The 22,095-nt window shown below is 51.6% G+C and overlaps 1 protein-coding gene and 1 non-coding gene across 2 annotated transcripts; one reads left to right on the top strand and one right to left on the bottom strand.

Moving 5' to 3' along the window:
- Positions 1 to 7,759: 7,759 nt before the first annotated feature.
- Positions 7,760 to 15,110, bottom strand: S1PR2 (sphingosine-1-phosphate receptor 2). The gene is made up of 2 exons (XM_047095840.1): positions 14,996 to 15,110; positions 7,760 to 10,254 (listed from the first exon to the last, which is right to left on the bottom strand). The coding sequence occupies exon 2, from the start codon at positions 10,210 to 10,212 to the stop codon at positions 9,154 to 9,156; it is 1,059 nt and encodes a 352-aa protein (XP_046951796.1). The 5' UTR covers positions 10,213 to 10,254; positions 14,996 to 15,110; the 3' UTR covers positions 7,760 to 9,153.
- Positions 15,111 to 19,844: 4,734 nt separating this feature from the next.
- TRNAK-CUU (transfer RNA lysine (anticodon CUU)) lies at positions 19,845 to 19,917 on the top strand. The gene has a single exon. It is a non-coding gene; the product is annotated as a tRNA-Lys (tRNA).
- The last annotated feature ends 2,178 nt before the right edge of the window (positions 19,918 to 22,095 follow it).

Genomic DNA, 22,095 nt, shown 5'->3' on the forward strand with positions numbered 1-22,095 from the left:
TCGGCAATTATGTAACAGAGTGAGCACAGCTATATTCCAATAAAACTTTATTTATGGACACTTTGAAATTTCAATGATCTCCTACTATTTTCACATGTCCCAAAATACTGTTCTTTTTCTCCCCAACAATCAAACGTTGTAAGAACCATTCTTAGCTTATAGTTTCCGCAAAAACAGACTGGGGGGGGGGGGGGCGTGGATTTGGCCTGCAAACTACAGTTTACAGAACCCTGCTCTTCAGTATTGAGAATAAGCACTCTTACTCCATGCAAAAATACAGACAAGTTTCAAAAACACGTGAGAGAAATCAGGCATAGAGGAGGACGTACCGCATGATTCTATTTATGTAAATCACTAGAGTACTTCTCCCCACTTCTCTAACCCACTTCAAGCTTGGGCCTCCTTCCTTCCTTCCTTCCTTCCTTCCTTCTAAGACACTCAAATCCTGCCTTGCCTCCCTCAGCCCACCGCAGCCTTCTTTAGCCTGCCTGAGTCCCATGGCTATCACCCATTATAGCCCACCAGACCCTAAAGGAAAACAGCGGACAGACCCTGGGGAATGACCCACCTCGTGGCGCACAAAGTGGAAGCACACAGTGTCCGCTCTAGAACTGCAAAGAAAATCTTCCTCGCCACACTGAGCAGGGATGAGAATTGGGCCTGCCCTGGCCATTAAATCAGAGGGACTTCACGTGAAACAGCTCCTTCCTGGAAATGACCACTAATTAACCGCAACTGCCTCTCCAAAGGCAATCGCTAAGTCATTGAAACTACCTGGCAAAGAGAGGTGACCAGACAGTCTCCAATTAGGGCACTGGGGGTGCCTCTAGAAGTTTTCTCACACCGGGGTGCCACGGTGGCTCAGTCAGTTAAGCATCGACTTCAGGTCATGGCCTCGCGGTTTGTGAGTTCGAGCGCTGCGTCGGGGCTCCATGCTGACAGCTCGGAGCCTGGAGCCTGCTTCGGATTCTGTGTCTCCCTCTCCTGCCCCTCCTCCTCCTCTCTCTCTCTCTCTCTCTCTCTCTCTCTCTCTCTCTTTCTCAAATAAACCAAACATTTTTTTTTTTAAGTTTCCTCACACTCCCAACAGTAGCCTAGGAGTCTTGAACCAGCTCATCAAGCGGAAGGAGCGAGGAGAGCATTTGCTTCAATCTGGGCACTGCTGATATTTGGGGCCGAATGTTACAGGAGACTGTCCTATACGTTGCAGGAAGACCAGCCACATCCCTGACCTCTCCCCACCAGATGCCAGTAGCACCTCCGCCCTCAGGTAGGGGGCAACCAAAAATGTCTCCAGACTTTGTCATACATCCCCTGGGGGTGTGGAACCACCGTGGATGAGAACAGGACAAAGTAATGGCCTTGTCTGAGCCGTTATCTCCTCCGGGGCGGGGGAGGGGGGGGGTATCTTACAGCCTCCAAACCAGCATTTTGAAAATTGGAAGTCACGGATGGGTCACATCAGGAGCAGCACAGGGTAAAAATGTAGAGTCCTGGGCCCTGGCATCAGATTCTTCCAGACCTGGTAGGTCCCAGGAAACTGTATTTTTCACAAGCTCCTCACTTGTGAAAGTTTAAGAAGCAAAAGTTTTCCCCAGCTTTATCGTGGCATCATCAATAATCAAAAATTGCATATATTTGAAGCGCATGACGTGAGGATTTGAAACACGTACACACTGTGAAATGATTACCACAATCCAGCTAATTAGCATGTCCAGCCCCTCACTTAGTTATTATTTTGGGGTGTAATGAGAACACTGCTGTCCTAGCAAATTCCAACTGTACGATACAGTATTAACTACAATCACCATTCTGTACATCAGATCCTCAGAACTTGTTCATCTTATAACTGAAAGTTTGTACCCTTTGACCAGTATCTCCCCATTTCCCCCACTCCCCAGCCCCTGGAAGCCACAATTCTACTTTCTGCTTCTGTGAGTTCCATTCTTTTAGATTCCACATATACACAAGATCATACGGTATTTGTCTGTGTCAGGCTTATTTCACTCAGCATGGTGTCCTGCGGGTTCATCCATATTGTTGCAAGTGGCAGGATCCTCTCCTTCTTCTTCTTCTTAATTTTTGAGAGAGAGAGCATGAGCAGGGGAGGGGCAGAGAGAGGGGGGTGGACAGAGTATCTGAAGCGGGCTCTGCGCTGACAGCAGCAAGCCCGATGCGGGGCTCGGACTCACAAACCAGGAGATCGTGACCTGAGCCAAAGTCATGCGCTCAACCGACTGGGCCCCTCAGGCCCCCCGGGATTCCCTTCCTGATGGCTGAATAATATTCCATTGTGATTATGTATGTGTGAATGTATTTCTCTCACATTTTATATTATGTAATTCATATTTATAGATATATATGTAACACACATTTAGTACACACACAAACATATGTATATCTCTCACATTCTCTTTATTCATTCATCCTTTGACAAACACTTAGGATGTTTCCATATCTTGGCTGCTGTGAACAAGGCTACAATAAACATGGGAGTGCAGATATCTCTTCGAGGTAGTGATTTCATTTCCATTGGATATATACCCAGAACTGCGATTGTTAGACCATATGGTAGTTCTATTTTTAATCTTATAAGGGACCTGCATACTCTTTTCCATAATGGAAACTTTCTAACATTGGATTATATATTTATTTTTATGGACTGTCTCCCCTCCTAGAATGTAAGATCTCTGAAGGCAGGAATAAAAAAGAACACTCAACATTTATTTTGAGAACTTGAGTTTCTTTCTCTCTTCTTCTTTTTTTTTAAGTGTCTTTTTTTTTTACATTTTATTTATTTTTGATAGACAGAGAGAGATTGAGCACAAGTGGGGAAGGGGCAGAGACAGAGAGAGGGAGACACAGAATCTGAAGCAGGCTCCAGGCTCCGAGCTATCAGCACAGAACCTGATGCGGGGCTCGAACTCACAAACCGCGAGATCGTGACCTGAGCTGAAGTCAGACGCTTCACCGACTGAGCCACCCAGGCGTCCCCAAACTGTGTTCTCAAGTGGCAGTACCATTTTACATTCGAAGTTGGGATTATTAACATATCCATTTTACAAATGAAGAAACCAGCGGAGGCTTGTCAGGTGATTTGTCCAAAGTGTGCTTGTGCTTTCAGTTGTCGCATTTGAGACTGAAATCTGATTTTTCTGCCTTTGTAGTTTGCATCCTTAATACTTACGCCACAATCACCACTGAAAGTGAAACCTACCCACCCAACTTCATTTCCCTTTTTTTGATAGCTTTAACTATTCCAGACAAGATATTCAGGGAAAGATCGTGACATCTTTTTTTTTTCAAGTTTTCATTTATTTATCTTGAGAGGGAGGGAGAGAATCTCAAGCAGACTCCATGCTCAGGGCGGAGCCGGATGCAGGGCTTGATCCCAGGACCACAAGATCATGACCTGACGGGACATCAAGAGTGGGAGCTCAACCAACTGAGCCACCCACGTGCCCCCGGTTGGGGAACTGATAAAGGTAGGATCAGGCTGATGGCATCTGAACACCCCGATCAGTCTTTGTTACCAGCAAAAGAGAGAGACAGCTAGACATCATGTCTTCCTAATGGAAGTTTCCAGCTACCTATCAAAATTGAAACCAAAATACCAATCTTGAATCCGACAAGGAAACATATTAAATGACATAAGGGGCTGCCATCAACCCATACCAAACTACGGGAAACTCTCCAGGACTCCAGGACAAACAACCTGGTTTCTTCAACAAATGAGTTAGGAAGGGAGGGAGGGAGAAAAGAAAGAAGGAAGGAAAGAAGTAAGGTGGGGGGGGGGGGAGAAAAGGGGGAGGAAAGAAGGAAGGCAGGAAGAAAAGAAACAGGAAAGAAGGAAGGAAAGAAACAGAAAAGAAAGGAAACTGTTAAACCTGGTTAAACAAGGTTAAATTGGTTTCACAAGGAAAGCTTGTTAAAAGTATTTTGGAGATTCATTACCCAAAGGTCATGAGGGGACTTTGTTTGGATTCTGATTCAAACAAGTAAAATGTTAAAAAAGAAAGCTGAGGGGCTCCCGGATGGCTCAGTCAGTTAAGTGTCAGACTTCGGCTCAGGTCATGATCTCGCGGTCCGTGGGTTCCAGCCCCACATTGGGCTCTGTGCTGACAGTTCAGAGCCTGGAGCCTGCTTCGGATTCTGTGTCTTCCTCTCTTTCTACCCGCCCCCTCCCCCCTCCGATCACACTCTGTCTGTCTCTCTGTCTCAAAAATAAATAAAACATCAAAAAAAAAAAAAAAAAAGCTGTGACAGTCAGGGAAATTTTAACGCTGATTGATACTTTTGATAAGTACAACCATGGTATTGTGGTTAAGTTAAAAAAAAAAGTGTTGCTTTCTTCTAAAGATAAAAAGTGGAGTATATACGAAGAAAATGATGTGATGTCCTCCGATATTCTTAAAAATCTTCAGTGATGGGGCACCTGGGTGGCTCAGTTGGTTAAGCATCCAACTTTGGCTCATGAGATAACTGACCTATATTTTTCAAAAATGTCCCTTTTGGGATGAGCACTGGGTGTTGTATGGAAACCAATTTGTCAATAAATTTCATATATATAAAAAAGAAAAATGTCAAGGTCACAAAAGACAAAGAAAGGTTCAGAAACTGTTCCGGTTGAAGGAAACTAAAAAGACAACCAAATATAACAAGTGATCTGGGATTTTCTTCTGCTTTAAAGGTCAGTAATAGGACAATTGGTGAAATCTGATCAACATGTATAGATTCCTGATTTTGATTATTTTACTAAGGTTATATAAGAGAGTGCTTTGTTCTTAGGAAACACGGTGAGGTATTTAGGTAGGTCAATGGACGCACGGATGGATGGAGAGAGAGAGAGAGAGAGAGAGAGAGAGAGGTAGATAGGAGGAGCCTAGACTGCTGGTAAGTGGGCATCTGTCCTTATTCAGGACCAATTTCCAAATCCTTTTATATGAGAGAAATCAATTTCTCTCTCTCAATTTAAGTTACTAATATTCTGTGTTTTCTGTCATTTGCAGCTGAGCCGAATAACTTGATATCATAATTAAAAGAAATATTCCAGGGGCGCCTGGGTGGCTCAGTCAGCTAAGCACCCAGCATCCCGCTCTTGATTTCTGCTCAGGTCATGATCCCATGGTTCGTGGGATCAAGCCCTATGTTGGGCTCCCCGCTGAGCATGGAGTCTGCTTAAGATTCTCTCTCCCTCTCCCCCATCCCTCTCCCTCCCTCGTGCGAGCACATGCTCTCTCTCTAAATTAAAAAATAAAATAAAATAAAATCACTTTTCTAAAAAGTTAAAATTCAGCTCCTGCATCACGCTGGCCACACTCCATGTGCTAGTAGCTTAAGGATCTGCATTTTACCAGGTTGTTCCAGGTAATTCTGATGCCCCCTAATATCCAACAGCCTCGGGAAGGAGAGAGGAGGTGAACATCATTATGCATCCCTGTGAGTTGGTCTGTTCTGTTCTAGGCTCCAAGATTTGAGAGATATCAGTAAATTAGATCTTCAGATCAGGAGGATCAGATGTGACTACATTTTTCTTTTTTTTCTTTTTTATAATAATGTTTTATTTCTTTTTGAGAGAGACAGAGACAGAGTGCAGGCAGGAGAGGGGCAGTGAGAGACAGGGAGACACAGAATCAGAAGCAGGCTCCAGGCTCTGAGATGTCAGCACAGAGCCTGAATTGGGGCTGGAACCCACAAACTGTGAGATCATGACCTGAGCCAAAGTCAGACGCTTAACCAACTGAGCCACCGAGGGACCCTGATGTGACTACATTTTTCAATCAAGGACCGCATGGGTTCAAATCCCTGCCCCTCCACTCACATGCCGCGTGACCCTGGTCAGATTACTTGACCTCTCTGGTGCCTCAGGGCTTTTCACCTGTCAGAGCACCAATACCAGTCTATTCTACAGAGTACCTGAAGCCGTTGCTTCCCCTATTTTAGTTTCTTCACAGAAAATAAACTTGACACTGAAATGGCCAGCATTTGTTTTGGCTTCAACTCATTTGACAAACATTTCTTGAGCACCTGCTGTGTCCTCACCACCGTTCTGAGCACCGGGGCCAAGCAGTGAACAAAACCTATACGAGTCCCTGCTGTCACAGAACTGGCATCCTAAAGGGCAGGTAGAAAATTAACAGGATAAAGAAGCAAAATGTGCTCCATGTCGGAGATTAGCAAAGGAAGCAGGCAGGACAAGAAATGTTCGCGTGGCCAGGGGCCTCACCCAAGGTGGTATTTTATGGTAGACCAGAAGGAGCAGAGAGGAGTCCCGGGCATATGTGGGGGAAGATGGGAAGATCATTCCAGGCAGAGGGACCAGCAGGTGGAAAAGCCCTGCAGTGGGAACATGCCAAGTACTGTTTAAGATGTGAGAGACACGGGGGCGCCTGGGCGGCTCAGTCGGTTAAGCATCTGACTTCAGCTCAGTTCATGATCTCATAGTTCGTGAGTTTGAGTCCTGCGTCGGATCCTCTGTCCCCCTCTCTGCTCCTCCTCTGCTCATTCTCTCTCTCAAAAATAGATAAACTCAAAAAGAAGTTCTAGAGACACAGTAATAAGACAGATGCAGTCTTATCTTCAAATGCTCACATTTTCCTGGGGGAGACAGATAAACTGACCTATAATCTCCTCCCAGGGGATAAGCTGGAGAGGGACTGAAAAGAGAAAAAGATGGTCAAGACAGGCCTCTCTGATGACGTGGTAGTTGAACAGAGGCCTGAAGAAGGTAGAGAAAGCAGGTATATATCTAGGGGAAATCTTTGGACTGACTCTGGCCTGGCCTGTGCCTCTTTCTCCTCCCAGTTTCAGCTGGGGCTTGGGTTTCCAAAGGGAGGTTGTCCCCAAACTGTTGGAGGAGGGGAATCCTGATAGGGAGTGCAGACCTCAGCCTCTGGCTGCCGTCTGTCCCACTCCTCCCCCCCCCCCCCCGCCGGGCTGCCCCAGTGTTTGCGCTGGTGCTGGGGCGACCTAGGTGGGGCTCTAGCTTAGGGACTGGGTTCCCCCATCAAAGTTCCAAACCTATCTCCAAAGGAGCCGCTGGGCCCTGTGCCTCTGGGCAGAGGGGAGTGTCACCCTGGAGCTGAGCTAGGAAGCCACCTCCCAGCTGTGTCCCATCTGGGTTTCTCCTGGTTCTGGGTGCGGCTGGCAGCCTGCACTCCCCACTCCCTCGGTGGCAAAGAGGGGGTTGAGGACACTCTCTGTGGCCCAGTGGTGGAGCTGGGAGGATCATATGCAGACAGGCACTGCCCTAACTAGCTGTGTGACCCTGAGCAGGTCACGTACCTTCTCTGAACCCACATCGCCACGATCGTGCCTAGTAACTCCCACCTCCTGAGGATTCACATCTTGGAAAGTGCTTGATGGGAAAAGTTACCCGTTCCTTTGGGGAATACTGAGGTCTGGAAGGTTATCTGGGCCCGTGTCCCCCAAGACCATCCCTCAGGGAGGAACATGTACTTGGGATGAAGTAGGGGACCTCCCTAAACACGCCAGGCTATCTTTAAAGGGAAGCAAGAAGGCCTGGAGTCTAATTAACCACTGGGAGGGGCCAGACAGATGCCTTAGGGAAAGGTCAGCATTTACCCGAAGCCACTGTAATCCTGGCTTGGGTGGGGTTAGGGGTTGGGGCACAGAATAGGAAAGCCGGCAAAGTAGGAGTGGCCTGGATGGCAGCCACCCCCCCCATCCCATCCCCCCTCCAGCCACGGGGTGCTAGTGGGGTGCCGCCTTAGCCCTAAAAAGACAACCACCACCAGAATGAGAGATTGAACCGTTTATTGGCCTGGGCCTGGATCTCAGGCATGGGGGGCATCTGGGGAGCTGTACGAGGGGAGACAAGCCCCCAACTGGCTCCTTGCCCCCCGAGACCCCCTCCCCAGCCTTTGCATTCACGAGAAATCACTTTGAGGCGTGAGGTTTCCTTCCCCGAGGAGAGCTGTACCCCAGCTCTCAAGTGGGGAGATGAGCCATTAATTACAAAGGGGTCTGTGCAGGGCCAGATCCCTCTTTGGCAGCTTCAAAACAGACACGAGACGACAAGAGCATCCATTCGGGGGGAACATGGTGGGGAGAGCGGGTCACAGATACCACACACGCACACAGACACACATAAATATACATTTGTACCGCAATGTCCCTTCCATCTATCCATGGAATTTAGTAAAGTCCTTCTGGGGCAGGTGAGGGGAGAGCATCCCACAAATGTCCTCGGCATGCCCACCCCCGTGCTCCTCCATATGAGACAACTCGAAAGGAGGCACAGTGGGTTCAAGGTTGCCCCGCCCCAGGAGATCCAGTACCTCCGCTGGGCTGGAGGTGGGAGTAGTTCTGGGTGGTTGTTTTTTCTTTTTTTGGGGGGGGGGCGGGGGGGGGATCCTGTGCAAACAGTTCCCCTAGAACTTTCTCAAGTTCCACCCTTTCCCACCAGAAGGCCCAAAGCCCTCCTCAGCTCCCCCAGACCAGTTTTTCCAGCCCTCGGTGATTCCTCTGTGCCCCAAATAGTGCAATTGGCCGATGAGGTCTGAGAACGGCATCCAGCCCCCCCTCTCCACCCCATGGTTTCCCAGCATGTCATGGAGAGAGAGAGGAGAAAAGAAGAAGAGGCCAAAGTGGCAGCTGGTGACATTTGGGGAAGCTGTGGATTTGAGCTTTGCAACTGTCAGCCGGGGCCACCCAGGACGGTCAAGGAGGAGGCCTCCGGCCCCTGGGGGCAATGGTTCTGGGGGAAGTGGCCTAAGGTTGCCAGGAGGTGACAAGGGGGCTAGATTCAGAGAGGGGAGCCCTGTACAGGGCAGAGGGTCAGATGGTCATGAAATGTTGAAATCCCTTGTAAGGGGTTATAAGTGGCTCCTGCCCTGAGCTCCCCCTGAGTGCTTGCCTGCTGTCACCCAGGCCCCTTCCAGGTCCCCCAGTCCTCCCCACGATCCAGTTCTGAAGGGGCCACACCAGTTACTGCACTAGCCTCTGACCCTGCAGCTCTGCCATCCGACTGGCTGGTGTCTCAGCCGGCCAGCCCTGGCGTGAAGTATTTTCAATACCACCCAGGTCTGTGGAGCGGGGGCATCTTGCTTGGCAACCCCACATCTCTGTCCAAGGTCACCCGGTGTCTCTCCACGGAGCCCTCTGCCATGGCCTCGTGGCCCACTTCGTCCCTCAGACCATCGTGTTGCCCTCCAGAAACGTGGGCGACGTGGGCATGTGTGTGCCCCTCTCTAGCGAGCTGGAGCTGCGGAGAGGCAGGAGGCGATGGCCCGGGGTCCCGCCCCGCCGCCCTTGAACGCCCGCCGCCCGCCGGCAGCACTGCAGCGGCCGCAGTACCTCCCGCCGCAGGTCCCGGCTGCGCCACGTGTAGATGACGGGGTTGAGCAGCGAGTTCAGGGTGGCAAAGGCAAAGAAGTAGTGGGCCTTGTAGAGGACGGGGCAGGACCGGACGGGACAGGCATAGTCCAGGAGCAGGATGCTAAAGGCAGGCAGCCAGCAGACGATGAAGACACCCAGCACGATGGTGACCGTCTTGAGCAGGGCCAGCGTCTGTGGGCCGGTCACGTCGACGTGGCTGGAGCGGACCACGCAGTAGATGCGGACGTACAGAGCGACGATGGCCAGTAAGATGACGGAGAAGATGGTCACCACGCAGAGCACATAGTGCTTGGTATAAAGCGGCAGCACGGTGGAACAGGCCTCGAGATGGCCCAGGCAGTTCCAGCCCAGGATGGGCAGGCCTCCGAGAACAAGCGAGATGAGCCACGAGGCCACGATGAGCAGCAGCATGCGGCAGCTCTTGTCGCTGCCGTAGAGCTTGACCTTGGCGATGGCCACGTGCCGCTCAATGGCGATGGCCAGGAGGCTGAAGACGGAGGCGGAAAGCGTGATGAAGGCGGAGCCCTCTCGGGCAAACCACTCCAAAGGGGTCAGCCCCAGCGTGACGGGGCCTGAGAGCAAGGTATTGGCTACAAAGGCCACACCTGTCAGCAGGTCCGAGGCGGCTAGGTTGCCCAGGAACAGGTACATGGCCGAGTGGAACTTGCTGTTGCGAGCGACAGCAACGAGCACCATCAGGTTCTCCACCACGATGGTGAAGCAGATGAGGACGATGATGGCCAACGCCACCCAGCGGGAGGTGGTCTCCTGAGTGTCCAGCGTCTCCTTGGTGTAATTATAGTGTTCCAGGACCTTGCTGGGGCTTAGGTACTCTGAGTACAGGCTGCCCATGGTGGGGCTCAGTGGCCAGCCAGGGCCATGGGGCTGTCACAGCTGCAGAGGGAAAAGACCAACAGACAGGTCAGTGTTGTGGCCGCTCCCTGGGCTCTGACTCCAGGTGGACGCGGTGTGAGTCCCAGCTTCCTCACTTCTCACCGAGTGGCCGTATGAAGTCAGGATTACCATCGTCCCTGCTTTACCAGTGGGAAACCCAGAGAGGTCAATTCACTTCCCGTAAGTCTCGAAGCTAGTAAGTCTCCAAGTGGCAGAGCCGGAGACCCACTCCAAAGCCTCTACAACTTCTAGGCTGCACTGTCTTCCAAAAAGAGCAGAAAGTCCCCCAAATACAAAGTGAACTTCCAGAACCCACGCTCACCCACCCGGAAAGTGAGCCTTGGGCAGGGCTGGGAGGGCTTGTCTCCTTTCCAGAATACACTAGAGCCTGGGGCTTCATGCTGCCTGCCAACCTGGGTCAGCAAGATGCTCGCTAATAGCACCGTCCACAGCCCTGGATTTAGGCTGGGTCTGAGCCTTGAGGCCATGGGTGCTCCCAAGATAAGGTCTTGGGGAGACACCAGGGCGGCCTGAGGTTTAAGCATCTCAGAGGTCATGGCAACCTCAAAGACAAAGACCTTGGAGGCAATCCAGGGTTGAACCGCACTCCACCCGACCTGCTGTGGGACCTTGGGCAAGTCACCGAATGCCCGGCCTCTCAGCCCCAACGTCCTCATCTGTGCAATGGGGAGAGGAAAGCCCACTTCATAGGGGTAATGGGAAAATCCTGTCGAATGGTACATGAAGCACCCCTAGCACATAGCAAGCGCTCAATAAATATTAGCTAATATATTAGCTCCCTTAGGTGCCCTCCATCCAATCTTTTAGGAAGGGATGGAGACTGAGCTACAGGCCAGACTCCCAACATCCTGTTCTCATCAGCACCATCTAGCCCTGCCCTGCAGAGGGTCCCAGTGGGGTAAGCAGGGCACTGGCACACCCCCCCATCCCCAGCCAGGATGAAATCCAGATGTGAGGCCCCTGGAACAAACAGGGTGGAGTCCTCACTCCCCAGTCACATCCGGTGTGGGAAAGGCTGGGAGGGGGTGATGGGATGGGGGAGCCACAGGAGACCGGTCTGGGAGGTCCTGGCTGGGAGGACCAGGCAGCTGCCGCAACGCTCAAGTCATGTGAGCCGAGGAGGGGGCGTGCAGCCCTGCGGGGAGGGGGCTCAGGGGAAGGGGGGGACCGGCATTTATTTCCATGAAAGCCTGAGTCACCCCCTTCTCAAAGAAAACTGATCCATGGGGGGAGGGGGCGGGAAGAAGCGTGGGCAGAGGATGAGAAGCCAACATCATGGCCTCCTCCCAGCTTGCTGGCGGTGGGGGCGGGGGGGGGGGGTTGTCTCAGAGGAGCTGGTGCTGTGTCTGTCTTTAAGGAGGGGAGCCAGGAAGAAGCTCCAGCCTTTAGCTGATGGGGGAGGGCGCAGGAAGAGCCCGCGCCCTGGGTCCCTGGAAACATGCCGGGCAAGGACCACGTGCGCTCCAGGAGTACCGTTCCAGAAAAAAAGGCTGGTTAGGCCGGTTCCTAGTGAGCCTGGGAACTATGGGGGGCTTCCGGGGTCACTCAGCCATCTCAGTCCTCGGAGGGGGCGTCCTGGCCCCGGGCCTGACAGAGGCAGCTGCTCCCCCTGGGTAAAGGGGCATCCGTCCTAGTTTGGAAACAGAGAAGGGCTTGTGCGCATCCCCGGAGACTGCTGCCCCGCCCAGATCGCCACACAGAGGCCCCTTGTTCCCCTGACGGACCGGGCCCTGGGCGCCCCGATGCCCTCTGCCCGATGCAGGCTGCAGCCGGCCGGGAGCTAACTTGGCCCTGGCCTCGGCCTTACTGGACCGACCTTCGGGGCAGAAACAGCCGGCGCCCTGATTGGCTTGTTTTCAATCCCAGGGCATTGAGCGATTCGCCAATTGGCCAGAGCTTCCCGTCCTCGGCATTTGATTGGCCCAGTTGGGGGCGCCCTAAGGGAAGCGCCAGTGAGCAGTCCTTCACCGGCCAACGGCTTCTTTCAGAAGACAGAGTTAAGGCTGTGGACATGTCTCTGGGGAGAGTGTGAACCGCGGCCTGACCGCAGGGTCACGACAACCAGACGCCCCCAGGCTGCCCTGGCCTACTGGGCCCCTCCTAGGGTTCGTGATTGAGAATCAAGGGCCCGTTGCAGGCCTGGGAAACACCCTTGCGGGTGGGCAAGAAGCCCAGGGTGTGTCCCATGGCCACCCCCTCCACCCCTCCCACACATGGGGCCACCAACCCTCTCTGGCAGCCAAGAGGAAGATTTATGGATGCTTCCTGGAGAATTGAGAATTGGGTTCACTCCTCACATCCCCAAGACTGACCAAAAAGCCTGTCTTCTTCCCTGGGGGGGAAGATTGGCAGTCTGCACACTCACTGTCTGCAGCCCCAGGAGACTATCAGGGCATCCTCAGAAGGAGGGGTAGCTCCTCTAGTCAGAGAAGGGGAAACGGAGGCTCACACTGCCTTCCTCTTCTCTTCTTCCCCACTAGGACTTTGCTGAAGACAGAGAGAGCTTAAAGCAGGTCCATGCTTTCCAGAAAGAGGAAGCAGAGCCTGGAGGTTGGGACTGACAGGAGAGTCAGCCCTAGGCAGATACAGGCCTTGGCTGTTTCCCCTCCCTGTGTCTGGCTCCCAGACCCGGCTGGCTAAATACAGGGCCTGTCTCCTGCTCACCTTCTCCAAGGCGGCCCTAACTTCCTCCCAGAGGCTCAGTAGGGGATCGCTGGGCTCAGAACCTGGGAATGGCCAGGCCTGAAATGGAATGAGAGGGACAAGTGACAGAGTTTGGAGGGAAGGGAAGACAGACCAAGACTGTTCAGGGGGAGATTAGAAAAGAGGAAAGACAGAGAGGAAGCCTCAGAGGCTTCCAGGAGTCCCTCCTCCAAGTTCCACGGAGGCAGCTTACAGTTCTACTGTCACTCACTGATCCCATGCCACTTGCCCTGGGGCAGAGCCCCCACCTTTTCTTTTGGTTTCCCTTCTGCAGTCAGGCCCACCCTACACTGCCATTCTCCATGCAGCAGCCAGGGGGAGCTATCTAATTTACAACTCCAGTACAGGGTGTCACTCCAACTTCCATATTCTTCTATGGCTCCCCATTGCCCCAAATGGCCTGGCCCCTATCCATCTAGCCTCCTCCCACTCTCCCGCAGGGCCACCCAACTCCAACCACAGTGGCCTCCTGGGTGCCATCCCCGCCAATCCTTCAATGACTGTCTCCTCTTTCAGGTTTCAGTTTCAAGGTCACTGGCTGGGGGGGTGGGGGGGGGGCGCCTCAGACCGTCAGTCTACTATAGCCACTTTCCCCAGGGCCTTTCTATTGCAGCATCTTGCTTTATCTTTACACAACCTGCCATTTTCGGATATTATTATTGTATCTCTTGTTTTCTGTCTGGCTTGCACGGTAGAGCACGAGTGTTGGAGGCCAGCGACCAAGTCCGTTTTCAGCCCCTGTGGCATGATGCTTGGCATACAGAAGGTGCTCAGGAAACGTGCCGTACAGAAGGATGGATGGATGGATGAATGAATGGATGGATGGATGAACAAATGAACAAAGCCCCGTGGGCCCCCGAGGGTAGAGGCACCTAAACTCAGCTGAGTCTCAAACAACAGCAAAGGCTGGAGACGCCTCTGGTCGCTGGCAGCCCCCAGACTAGGCGAAGCCCAGCGCGTCTCCGTGGAGACAGCGACAGGACCCACCCCCGCCCTCGGGCTGCAGTCTGGCCTCCTTATCTGGCGGTGGAATGCGCGGTATCTACACTCGCTCCCGCCGGGGCCGCGCCTCCTCTCCCGCGACAGCCACACGCGAGGAATCCCTACATCTCCCGTGGGGGTGGGGAACGCCTCTCCCCCCCACTCCCCAAGGAGCTTCGTCTCGGTATTCCCGGAGGGCTTAGGCGCGGGGAGGAGGGGTGACCCCAGCTGCAGCCACACGGCAAATACCGAACCGCCGTCGCGCCAACGCGGGGGGACCGTGGGCTCAGCGCGTGGCGCCCGTTGTCTCTGACTAGGGCAGAGTCGGGGAGGGTATGGAAATCCCCGGGTGAGTCAACTCGTGCCGGAGGAGGGGGCGAGGTTCCGACAATCTGCTGGGCCCGGGACCACGCGGGGTCCGCGCCACGCGCGTTCGCACCGTCGCCCCATCCCTGGGCCCCAGGAGAAAGATGAGGCGCCGGAGCCACGCAGTCACGTTCCCATTCCTTCCAGAACAAAGCCACGCCCCCGCGGGGTGACTGAAGAAGACGGACTACTCGGGGAAACTGAGGCACCGAGGCCGACCTGCAGGCGGTGGGGCAGACTGCCCTCCCTGGGGACTCCGCCCCTCGGCTTGGAGGCTCGCCGCGCGTTGCACCTTTCGCTCTCGCCCGGCCGGAGTCAGCCAGGAGGAGGGCCCTCCCCCCTCCCCCCATACGCACTCCCCGAACCCCTCGGTTCTGCCTCCCAGTGTCCGGCCGAAAGCGCTCGGATTCCGCCTTCTGTTCGGCGCCAACTTCCTGCCGCCGAGGAAGGCGGGGAGCTCAGTCTGGGGGTTCGCGGCGGAGGCTGTAGGGGCGGCCCGGAGTCGTGGAGAAGGTTCACAGTGACCACTCCCTCCGTGCAGCAGGAGCAGGGGCGGCGCGTGCGCGCCCGGGTGCGCCCCCAACCCCTCGCCTGGCCCCCCCAGCTCCGACCCTGCGACTCCCGGGCCCCGGGCCCCGTCTCTTCTGCTTTCCCCTCGCCCCGCACTCACCTGGCTGGGCAGGCCGGGTCCCTGCTCTGGCCGGAGGGGCTTCGGCGTCTGCGTCCCCGGGACGGCATCGGCAGGGGCTGGGGCTGCCTGCCGGGCTGGGGCTGCGTCCCGGGGCTGGGGACCTGGGACGGAGGGGGGCGGGAGAGACACCGCCTCGGCCCCCCACTCGCCCCGCCCTCCTCTCCTCCCCTTTCCGGCGGCGGCTAAATGAATTCCAGATGTGGTCGGTCGGGCCCGGGCGCGCGCTGGGGACGGCGGGGGAGGCGCGCGGGGTCCCTTTGTTCGCCTCCCCCACCTCTCGCCATGCCCCTCCCAGCCCCCAACTCGTGAGAACCTGCCGGCGTATGACGTCACACGACTCCGTGATGTCACGTCTCTCCTGGCCAGGTGGCTTCAACCTGAAACAACTCTTTGATTGCAGATATACTCTTGGCCCGTTCCTTGGGACCTTGGAATTGGAGGAGAGCATGAGATCCCCTTTACGCAACAAGGAGCTACTGAAGCACTTTTGTGTCGATGCAGCAAATAGGCATTATGCGCCTACTCTGAGTTCCCACAACAAATGGTCAAGTTCCTACTATGTGCCACGCCCTGCCGCAAAGACAGGATTAGTTTTGCCTTGATAAGACCTCAGAATTCAGATAAGACTCCTAGAAAACTCAGAGCACCCACCAGCCTATCTACCCTACCTCTGCCCTTGCTGTGGTCAACCAGCGAGGCAGGCCCAGATTCATCAGAGTGCTCGCCTTCATGGAGCTTATGTTCAGGTGCAAGAGACAGCCTTGTAGGAGGCTACTATTTGTGAAAATGTGTATATAACCTTCCTATATGTTTATTTACCAGATAACATTAAGCATTTGGCTGGTATGTGCCAGATACTGTTCTAAAAGGCTGGAGATGTATCAGGGACAAACCAGACAAAACTCCCTGGAGCTGATGTTCCACAACCTGTGCTCAGAATATCCAGAATATTGCAGGCAGAAGAAACTGGTGAATTTCCTGGGAGAGGAAGTGAAAGATAGGGATAGGGCACGGGAAGGAGGCTGCTTTCATTCTATGAACTCTCTCGTACCTTTTGATTTTTTTTTTTTAATGTGCACATGTGTCCAATGCCAATAATAATTGACTGCTATAGGGGTGCCTGGGTGGCTCAGTCAGCTTAGTGTCCAGCTCTTGATTTTGGCTCAGATCATGATCTCAGGGTTGGTGAGGACAAATCCCACCTCCAGCTGCGCACTGACAAGGCCGAGCCTACTTGGGATTCTCTCTCTCTCTCTGTCTCTCTCTCTCTCTCTGCCCTTCCTCTGCTTGCACACAGGCTCTCTCTCTCTCTCTCTGAAAAATAAATAAATAATAATTTTTTTTAAAAAAAGACTGCTGGAGACATAGTGCAATAAGAAGGAAAGGTTCAGGGCACTTTCTGTGTGTATATCATACTTCAGTAAAGAATGTTGAAGTGCAAAATGACAAAAAAGGATATCTGCACTCCTGTGTTCATTGCAGCATTATTCACAACAGCCAAGATATGTAAGCAACCTAAATGTTCATCAGTGGAGGAACTGATAAAGAAAATGTGGTAGGGGGTGCCTGGGTGGCTGAGTCAGTTAAGCGACGGACTTTTTTTTTTTTTAATTGAAAACAATTTTTTTTTTAATTTTTTTTTCTTAACGTTTTTATTTTATTTTTGAGACAGAGAGAGACAGAGTATGAATGGGGGAGGGTCAGAGAGAGAGGGAGACACAGAATCCGAAACAGGCTCCAGGCTCTGAGCTGTCAGCACAGAGCCCGACGCGGGGCTCGAACTCACGGACCACACGGACCGCGAGATCATGACCTGAGCCGAAGTCGGACGCTTAACCGACTGAGCCACCCAGGCGCCCCGAAAACAATTTTTTTTTAATGTTTATGTCTGAGAAATAGAGAGGGAGAGAGAGAATGATCGGGGAGAGGCAGAGAGAGAGGGAGACACTGAATCTGAAGCAGGCTCCAGGCTCTGAGCTGTCAGCACAGAGCTGGAAGAGGGACTCCAACCCACGAGCCTTGAGATCATGGCCTGAACCAAAGTCTGACACAACACAACCGACTGAGCCAGCCAGGCGCCCCAAGCGACAGGCTCTTGATTTCGGCTCAGGTCACGATCATACATTTCATGAGTTCGAGCCCCATAGTCAGGCTCTGTGCTGACGATGCAGAGCCTGCTTGGGATTCCCCCTCTTTCTAAATTCCCCCTCTTTCTAAAAATAAATAAACTTAAAAAAAAAAAAAAGAAAAGAGGGGCACCTGGATGGCTCAGCCGGTTGAGCTTCCGACTTCAGCTCAGGTCATGATCTCACAGTTCGTGGGTTCGAGCCCCGTGTCGGGCTCTGTGCTGACAGCTCAGAGCGTGGAGCCTGCTTCAGATTCTGTGACTCCCTCTCTCTCTGCCCTCCCCTGTTCATGCTCTGTCTCTCTCTGTCTCAAAAATAAATAAACATTAAAAAAAATAAATTAAAAAAAAAGAAAAGAAAATGTGATATACATATATATATATGAAATATATATATGTAGAAATATATAGTGGAAACATATATATAGTGGAAATATATATAGTGGAATTTTATATATATAACATATATTATAATATATAACATGTTTATATAATATTTTATATAACATATTTTATTTTATATATAACATATATATTATAATATATATATATAATGGAATTTTATTCAGCCATGAGAAAGAAGAAAATCCTGCCATTTTCGACAGCATGGATGAACCTGGAGAGATTACACAAAGTGAAATAAACCAAGGAGAAAAAGATAAAACTGCTTGGTATCACTTATATATGGAATCTAAACAAAACAAAACAAGGTCAAACTCAAAGAAACAGAAAGTAGGAAAGTGGTGGTTGCCAGGGGCTGGGGTGGGGAGGTAAAAGGGGGAGATTAGTAAAAGGGCACAAGTTTGCAGCTGTACGATGAACAAGGTCTGAGGATCTAATGTAAAATGTGGGGACTCTGCTTGCTAACACTGTAATGTACAGTTGAAATTTGCTAAGAGAGTAGAACTTAAATATTCTCGCACACACACAAAATAAGTATGTGAGATGATCAATGTGTCAGTTAACTAGCTGTGAATCCTTTTTTTTAATTAAAAAAATTTTAAGGTTTATTTTTGAGAGATAGACGGGGGGGGGGACCACACGTGGGGGAGGGGCAGAGAGAGAGGGAGACACAGAATCCGAAGCAGCTCCAGACTCTGAGCTGTCACCAGAGAACCCAATGTGGGGCTCGAACTCACAGACCGTGAGATCATGACCTGAGCGAAGTTGGGCGCTCAACCGAGTGAGCCACCCAGGCACCCCAACTAGCTATGAATGAATCCTTTTGGAAGGTATACATATATCAAATCAACATGATGTACACTTTACATATCTCATGGTTTTATATGTCAATGATACCTCAAGAAAGCTGAAATTAAAATTAACAGGGGGGGCGGACGCCTAGGTGGCTCAGTCGGTTAAGTGTCTGACTCTTGATTTCTGCTCAGGTCATGATTCACTGTCGTGACATGGAGTTCCGTGCTTGGGATTCTCTTTCCCTCTATCTGTGCCCCTCCCCCACCTCAAAACAAACAAACAAACATTAAAAAATAATTAAGGCTGCTTGATACGCAGACAATGCAACCAATAGAAGAAGAGGTTTGGTACACTCTTCTGTATGTATGCTATACTTCATAAAAAGTGTTGAAAAGCAAAGCAACAAAAAAGGAAATTAAAATTGATCCATTTCTGCCTATTATAAAGTAAAAATGGAGGAGTCTTGATCTGAAACTGTCTTCAACGTATTACGTTGAAAAAAAACCACAATGTAAATCAGTTTGCATTGTAGGCCTGCACGGCCAGGTGTATTTATAAGGGCTGTATAAATACACACACATTTGCCTGCGGGCCCACGGGCCACCTCCCGGAGAAGGCACAAGACAGTGGTCACAGCGGTTACCCTCAGGGCAGGGAGCTGGGGGCAGGGGAACAGGTGAGAGGGGCCAGATTTTTATGGTGTACCCTTGGGGGACTGTTTGAAATTTTTAGTTCATGGTACCAATTTAAAAAATTGAGGGGCACCTGGGTGGTTCAGTCGGTTGAGCATCCGACTGTTGATTTCGGTTCAGGTCATGATCTCACATTTTGTGGGATTGAGCCCCGAGTTGGGTTCCATGCCGATAACATGGAGCCTGCTTGGGATTCTCTCTCTCTCTCTCTCTCTCTCTCTCTCTCTCTCTCTCTCTCTCTTTGTCTCTGCCCCTCCCCTGCTTGTGCTCTCTCTCTCAAAATGAATAAATAAACTTAAAAAAATTGGCAAGGACATGAAAAATCAAATAGGTGACAAGTCACCAGACTTCTAGTCATAAAATTGTTCTTGTAATAAAAAAAATAAATATTGGGGCGCCTGGGTGGCTCAGTCGGTTGAGCGTCCGACTTCAGCCAGGTCACGATCTCACGGTCCGTGAGTTCGAGCCCCGCATCGGGCTCTGGGCTGATGGCTCGGAGCCTGGAGCCTGCTTCCGATTCTGTGTCTCCCTCTCTCTCTGCCCCTCCCCCATTCATGCTCTGTCTCTCTCTGTCTCAAAAATAAATAAACGTTAAAAAAAAAAATAAAAAAAAATAAAAAAAAAATAAAAAAAATAAAAAAAAATAAAATAAATATTACCAATACTATAAGTAATAACATGACAAATAAACATACTGATATTATTCAACATCTTGCTATTAAATAAATTTATATTAATAATAAACTTTTTAAAAAGAACAATATATTTAACTTATTAATAAAGAAATGAGCATTAAGAAGCAATACGTTGGGGCACCTGGCTGGCTCAGTTGGTAGAGCATGAGACTCTTGAACTCAGGGTCCTGGGTTCAAGCCCCACGTTGGGCATACAGGTTACTTAAAAAAAGAAAAAAGAAGGGACGCCTGGGTGGCTCAATCGGTTAAGCGTCTGACTTCGGCTCAGGTCGTGATCTCACGGTTTGTGAGTCTGAGCTCCACGTCCGGCTCTGTGCTGACAGCTCAGAGCCTGGAACCTGCTTCGGATTCTGGGTCTCCCTCTTTCTCTGCCCCTCCCCGGCTTGCACTCTGTCTCTGTCTGTCTCTGTCTCTCTGTCTCTCAAAAATACATAAACATTTTTAAAGAAGTTTTTTTTTAAAGAAAAAATCAATATATTATGCTATGTATATGTATGTGTATATGTATATGTATGCAGCATATATATTCATAGAATCCTCAGTACTAGCTCTGGCTATGCCCCGTTGTTGGTTTCTAAACCTGACAGTCTGACGGAGGAGGCAAACCAGACAGTTCTAACAAAGGTGGCAGGGCTTTGATGGGGAGATAAGAGAACTCAGAAAATGCTCCTTTTCCTGAGCTCATTTTCGGCGTCCAGTCACTGCCAGGCCAGATCTTGGGGGCCATCAGACCTCAGCAAAACCTCACTGAAACCCCTGCCGGGTGATGTGTATTGCGTGTTGCTCGCACAACCTCTAGAAACCAGGTGTTCAACCCACGGGGTACAAAACACAAAGAAAACTGGGTCCTCTCCTCACCAGGGAGCTATCAGAGCGGAAATCTCAGCCCTGTGGGGACCTGAAGGCTGGGGAGGAAGTGCCCCCCCCCACTTGCCCCGGCTGGCTCAGCACTTTGCCACACCTCCCCAAGGGACCTGCAGTGGGCGGGAATATCAAGGCCACAGACATATCCGGCTGTCTGTAAGGGGATCGTGGCTCCTAGACAAAGGTGATGTCCCTAGGGACGCGCAGATACACCAACAGACAATTTCCGCCTCCCCCTCACCCCCCACCTCCCGCTTCTGGGTCAGCTCAAGGTCTTGCCGGTCAGCTGAGGGAATGGCTTTGGAAAGAGAACTGGGAAGCACTGCAAGCCTAGACTTCCTGATGGTCTGAGAGGTCAAGGGGAAAGCGGAGCCCTGCTTAGGGGGCCCCTGAATGAGAGAAGGGGGGGGATGAGGAATGAGCGAAATGGGGTCCTCTTTTCTTAGGGAGCTCCCAGGCAGGGGAAGAGAGGAGAAGGAAGAAGCTTGGACCAGCCTCCACTAATTACAGGGCCCCTGACAATAATGGGTAACGCTCCCCGCAACACAGACTACCGCGCTGGGCGCGACGCTTCGAATCGTCACGCCTCCAGCAAGGTGGTATTATTCTTCCCATCATCCCACTGTTTTTAATAGACCTTATTTTTAAGGGTTTTTTTTTTTTTTTAATGTTTATTTATTTTTGAGAGAGACAGAGACAGAATGTGAGTGGGTTAGGGGCAGAGAGAAGGAGACACAGAAGCAGGCTCCAGGCTCCAGGCTCCGAGCTGTCAGCACAGAGCTGGACGTGGGGCTCAAACTCACGAGCTTCGAGATCATGACCTGAGCCCAGGTCGGACGCTCAACCGACTGAGCCACCCAGGCGCCCCTATAGACCTTAGTTTTTAGAATAGTTTTAAGTTCACAGCGAAACTGAGGGGAAAGTACAGAGACTTCCCATATATCTCCTGCCCCCACACAGGTAAAGCCTTCCCACCTGCATATGCCCACCGGAGTGGCCTATTTGTCACAACGGGTCATCCAGGGTCCATGGTTTTTTTACACTGGCGTCCGCTCTTGGGTCCAGACGAACGCATAGTGAATGTAGCCACCGTGTCGCACAGAGTAGTTTCACTGCCCTAAGAATCCTCTGTGCTCGGCCTCCTCGTGCCCCCCTCCCCACTAACTCCCGGCAAACCCCTCCATTTACTGCCTTCATAGTTTTGCCTTTTCCTCATCTCCCCATTTTAAAGATGACGGAACCAAAGCAGCAGTGGTGGGATTTGCCCTCTTGCTCATCCTGCGTCCCCGCCCTGGCTCCGAGGCAGTGGCCCCCATCCCTGCCCCAGTGGGTGGAAACAGAAGGGCAGTGCTTACCACTCGCTTACCACTCTGGACCACATCCCATCGCTGGTGAGATGCGGAACATTCTTCTCCTTGATCCCTCCAGCCTCCCTGGGCCTCCACTGTCCTCCCCAACCCCCAGCTCTTGGCTTTTGGCCGGAGGAACTTCATGAAGAGAAGTGTC

Source organism: Lynx rufus, unplaced genomic scaffold, assembly GCF_022079265.1.
Source record: "Lynx rufus isolate CCGP_SWC_20201006 ecotype Redwood Valley unplaced genomic scaffold, mLynRuf1.p SCAF_4, whole genome shotgun sequence".
Lineage (NCBI taxonomy): Eukaryota > Metazoa > Chordata > Mammalia > Carnivora > Felidae > Lynx > Lynx rufus.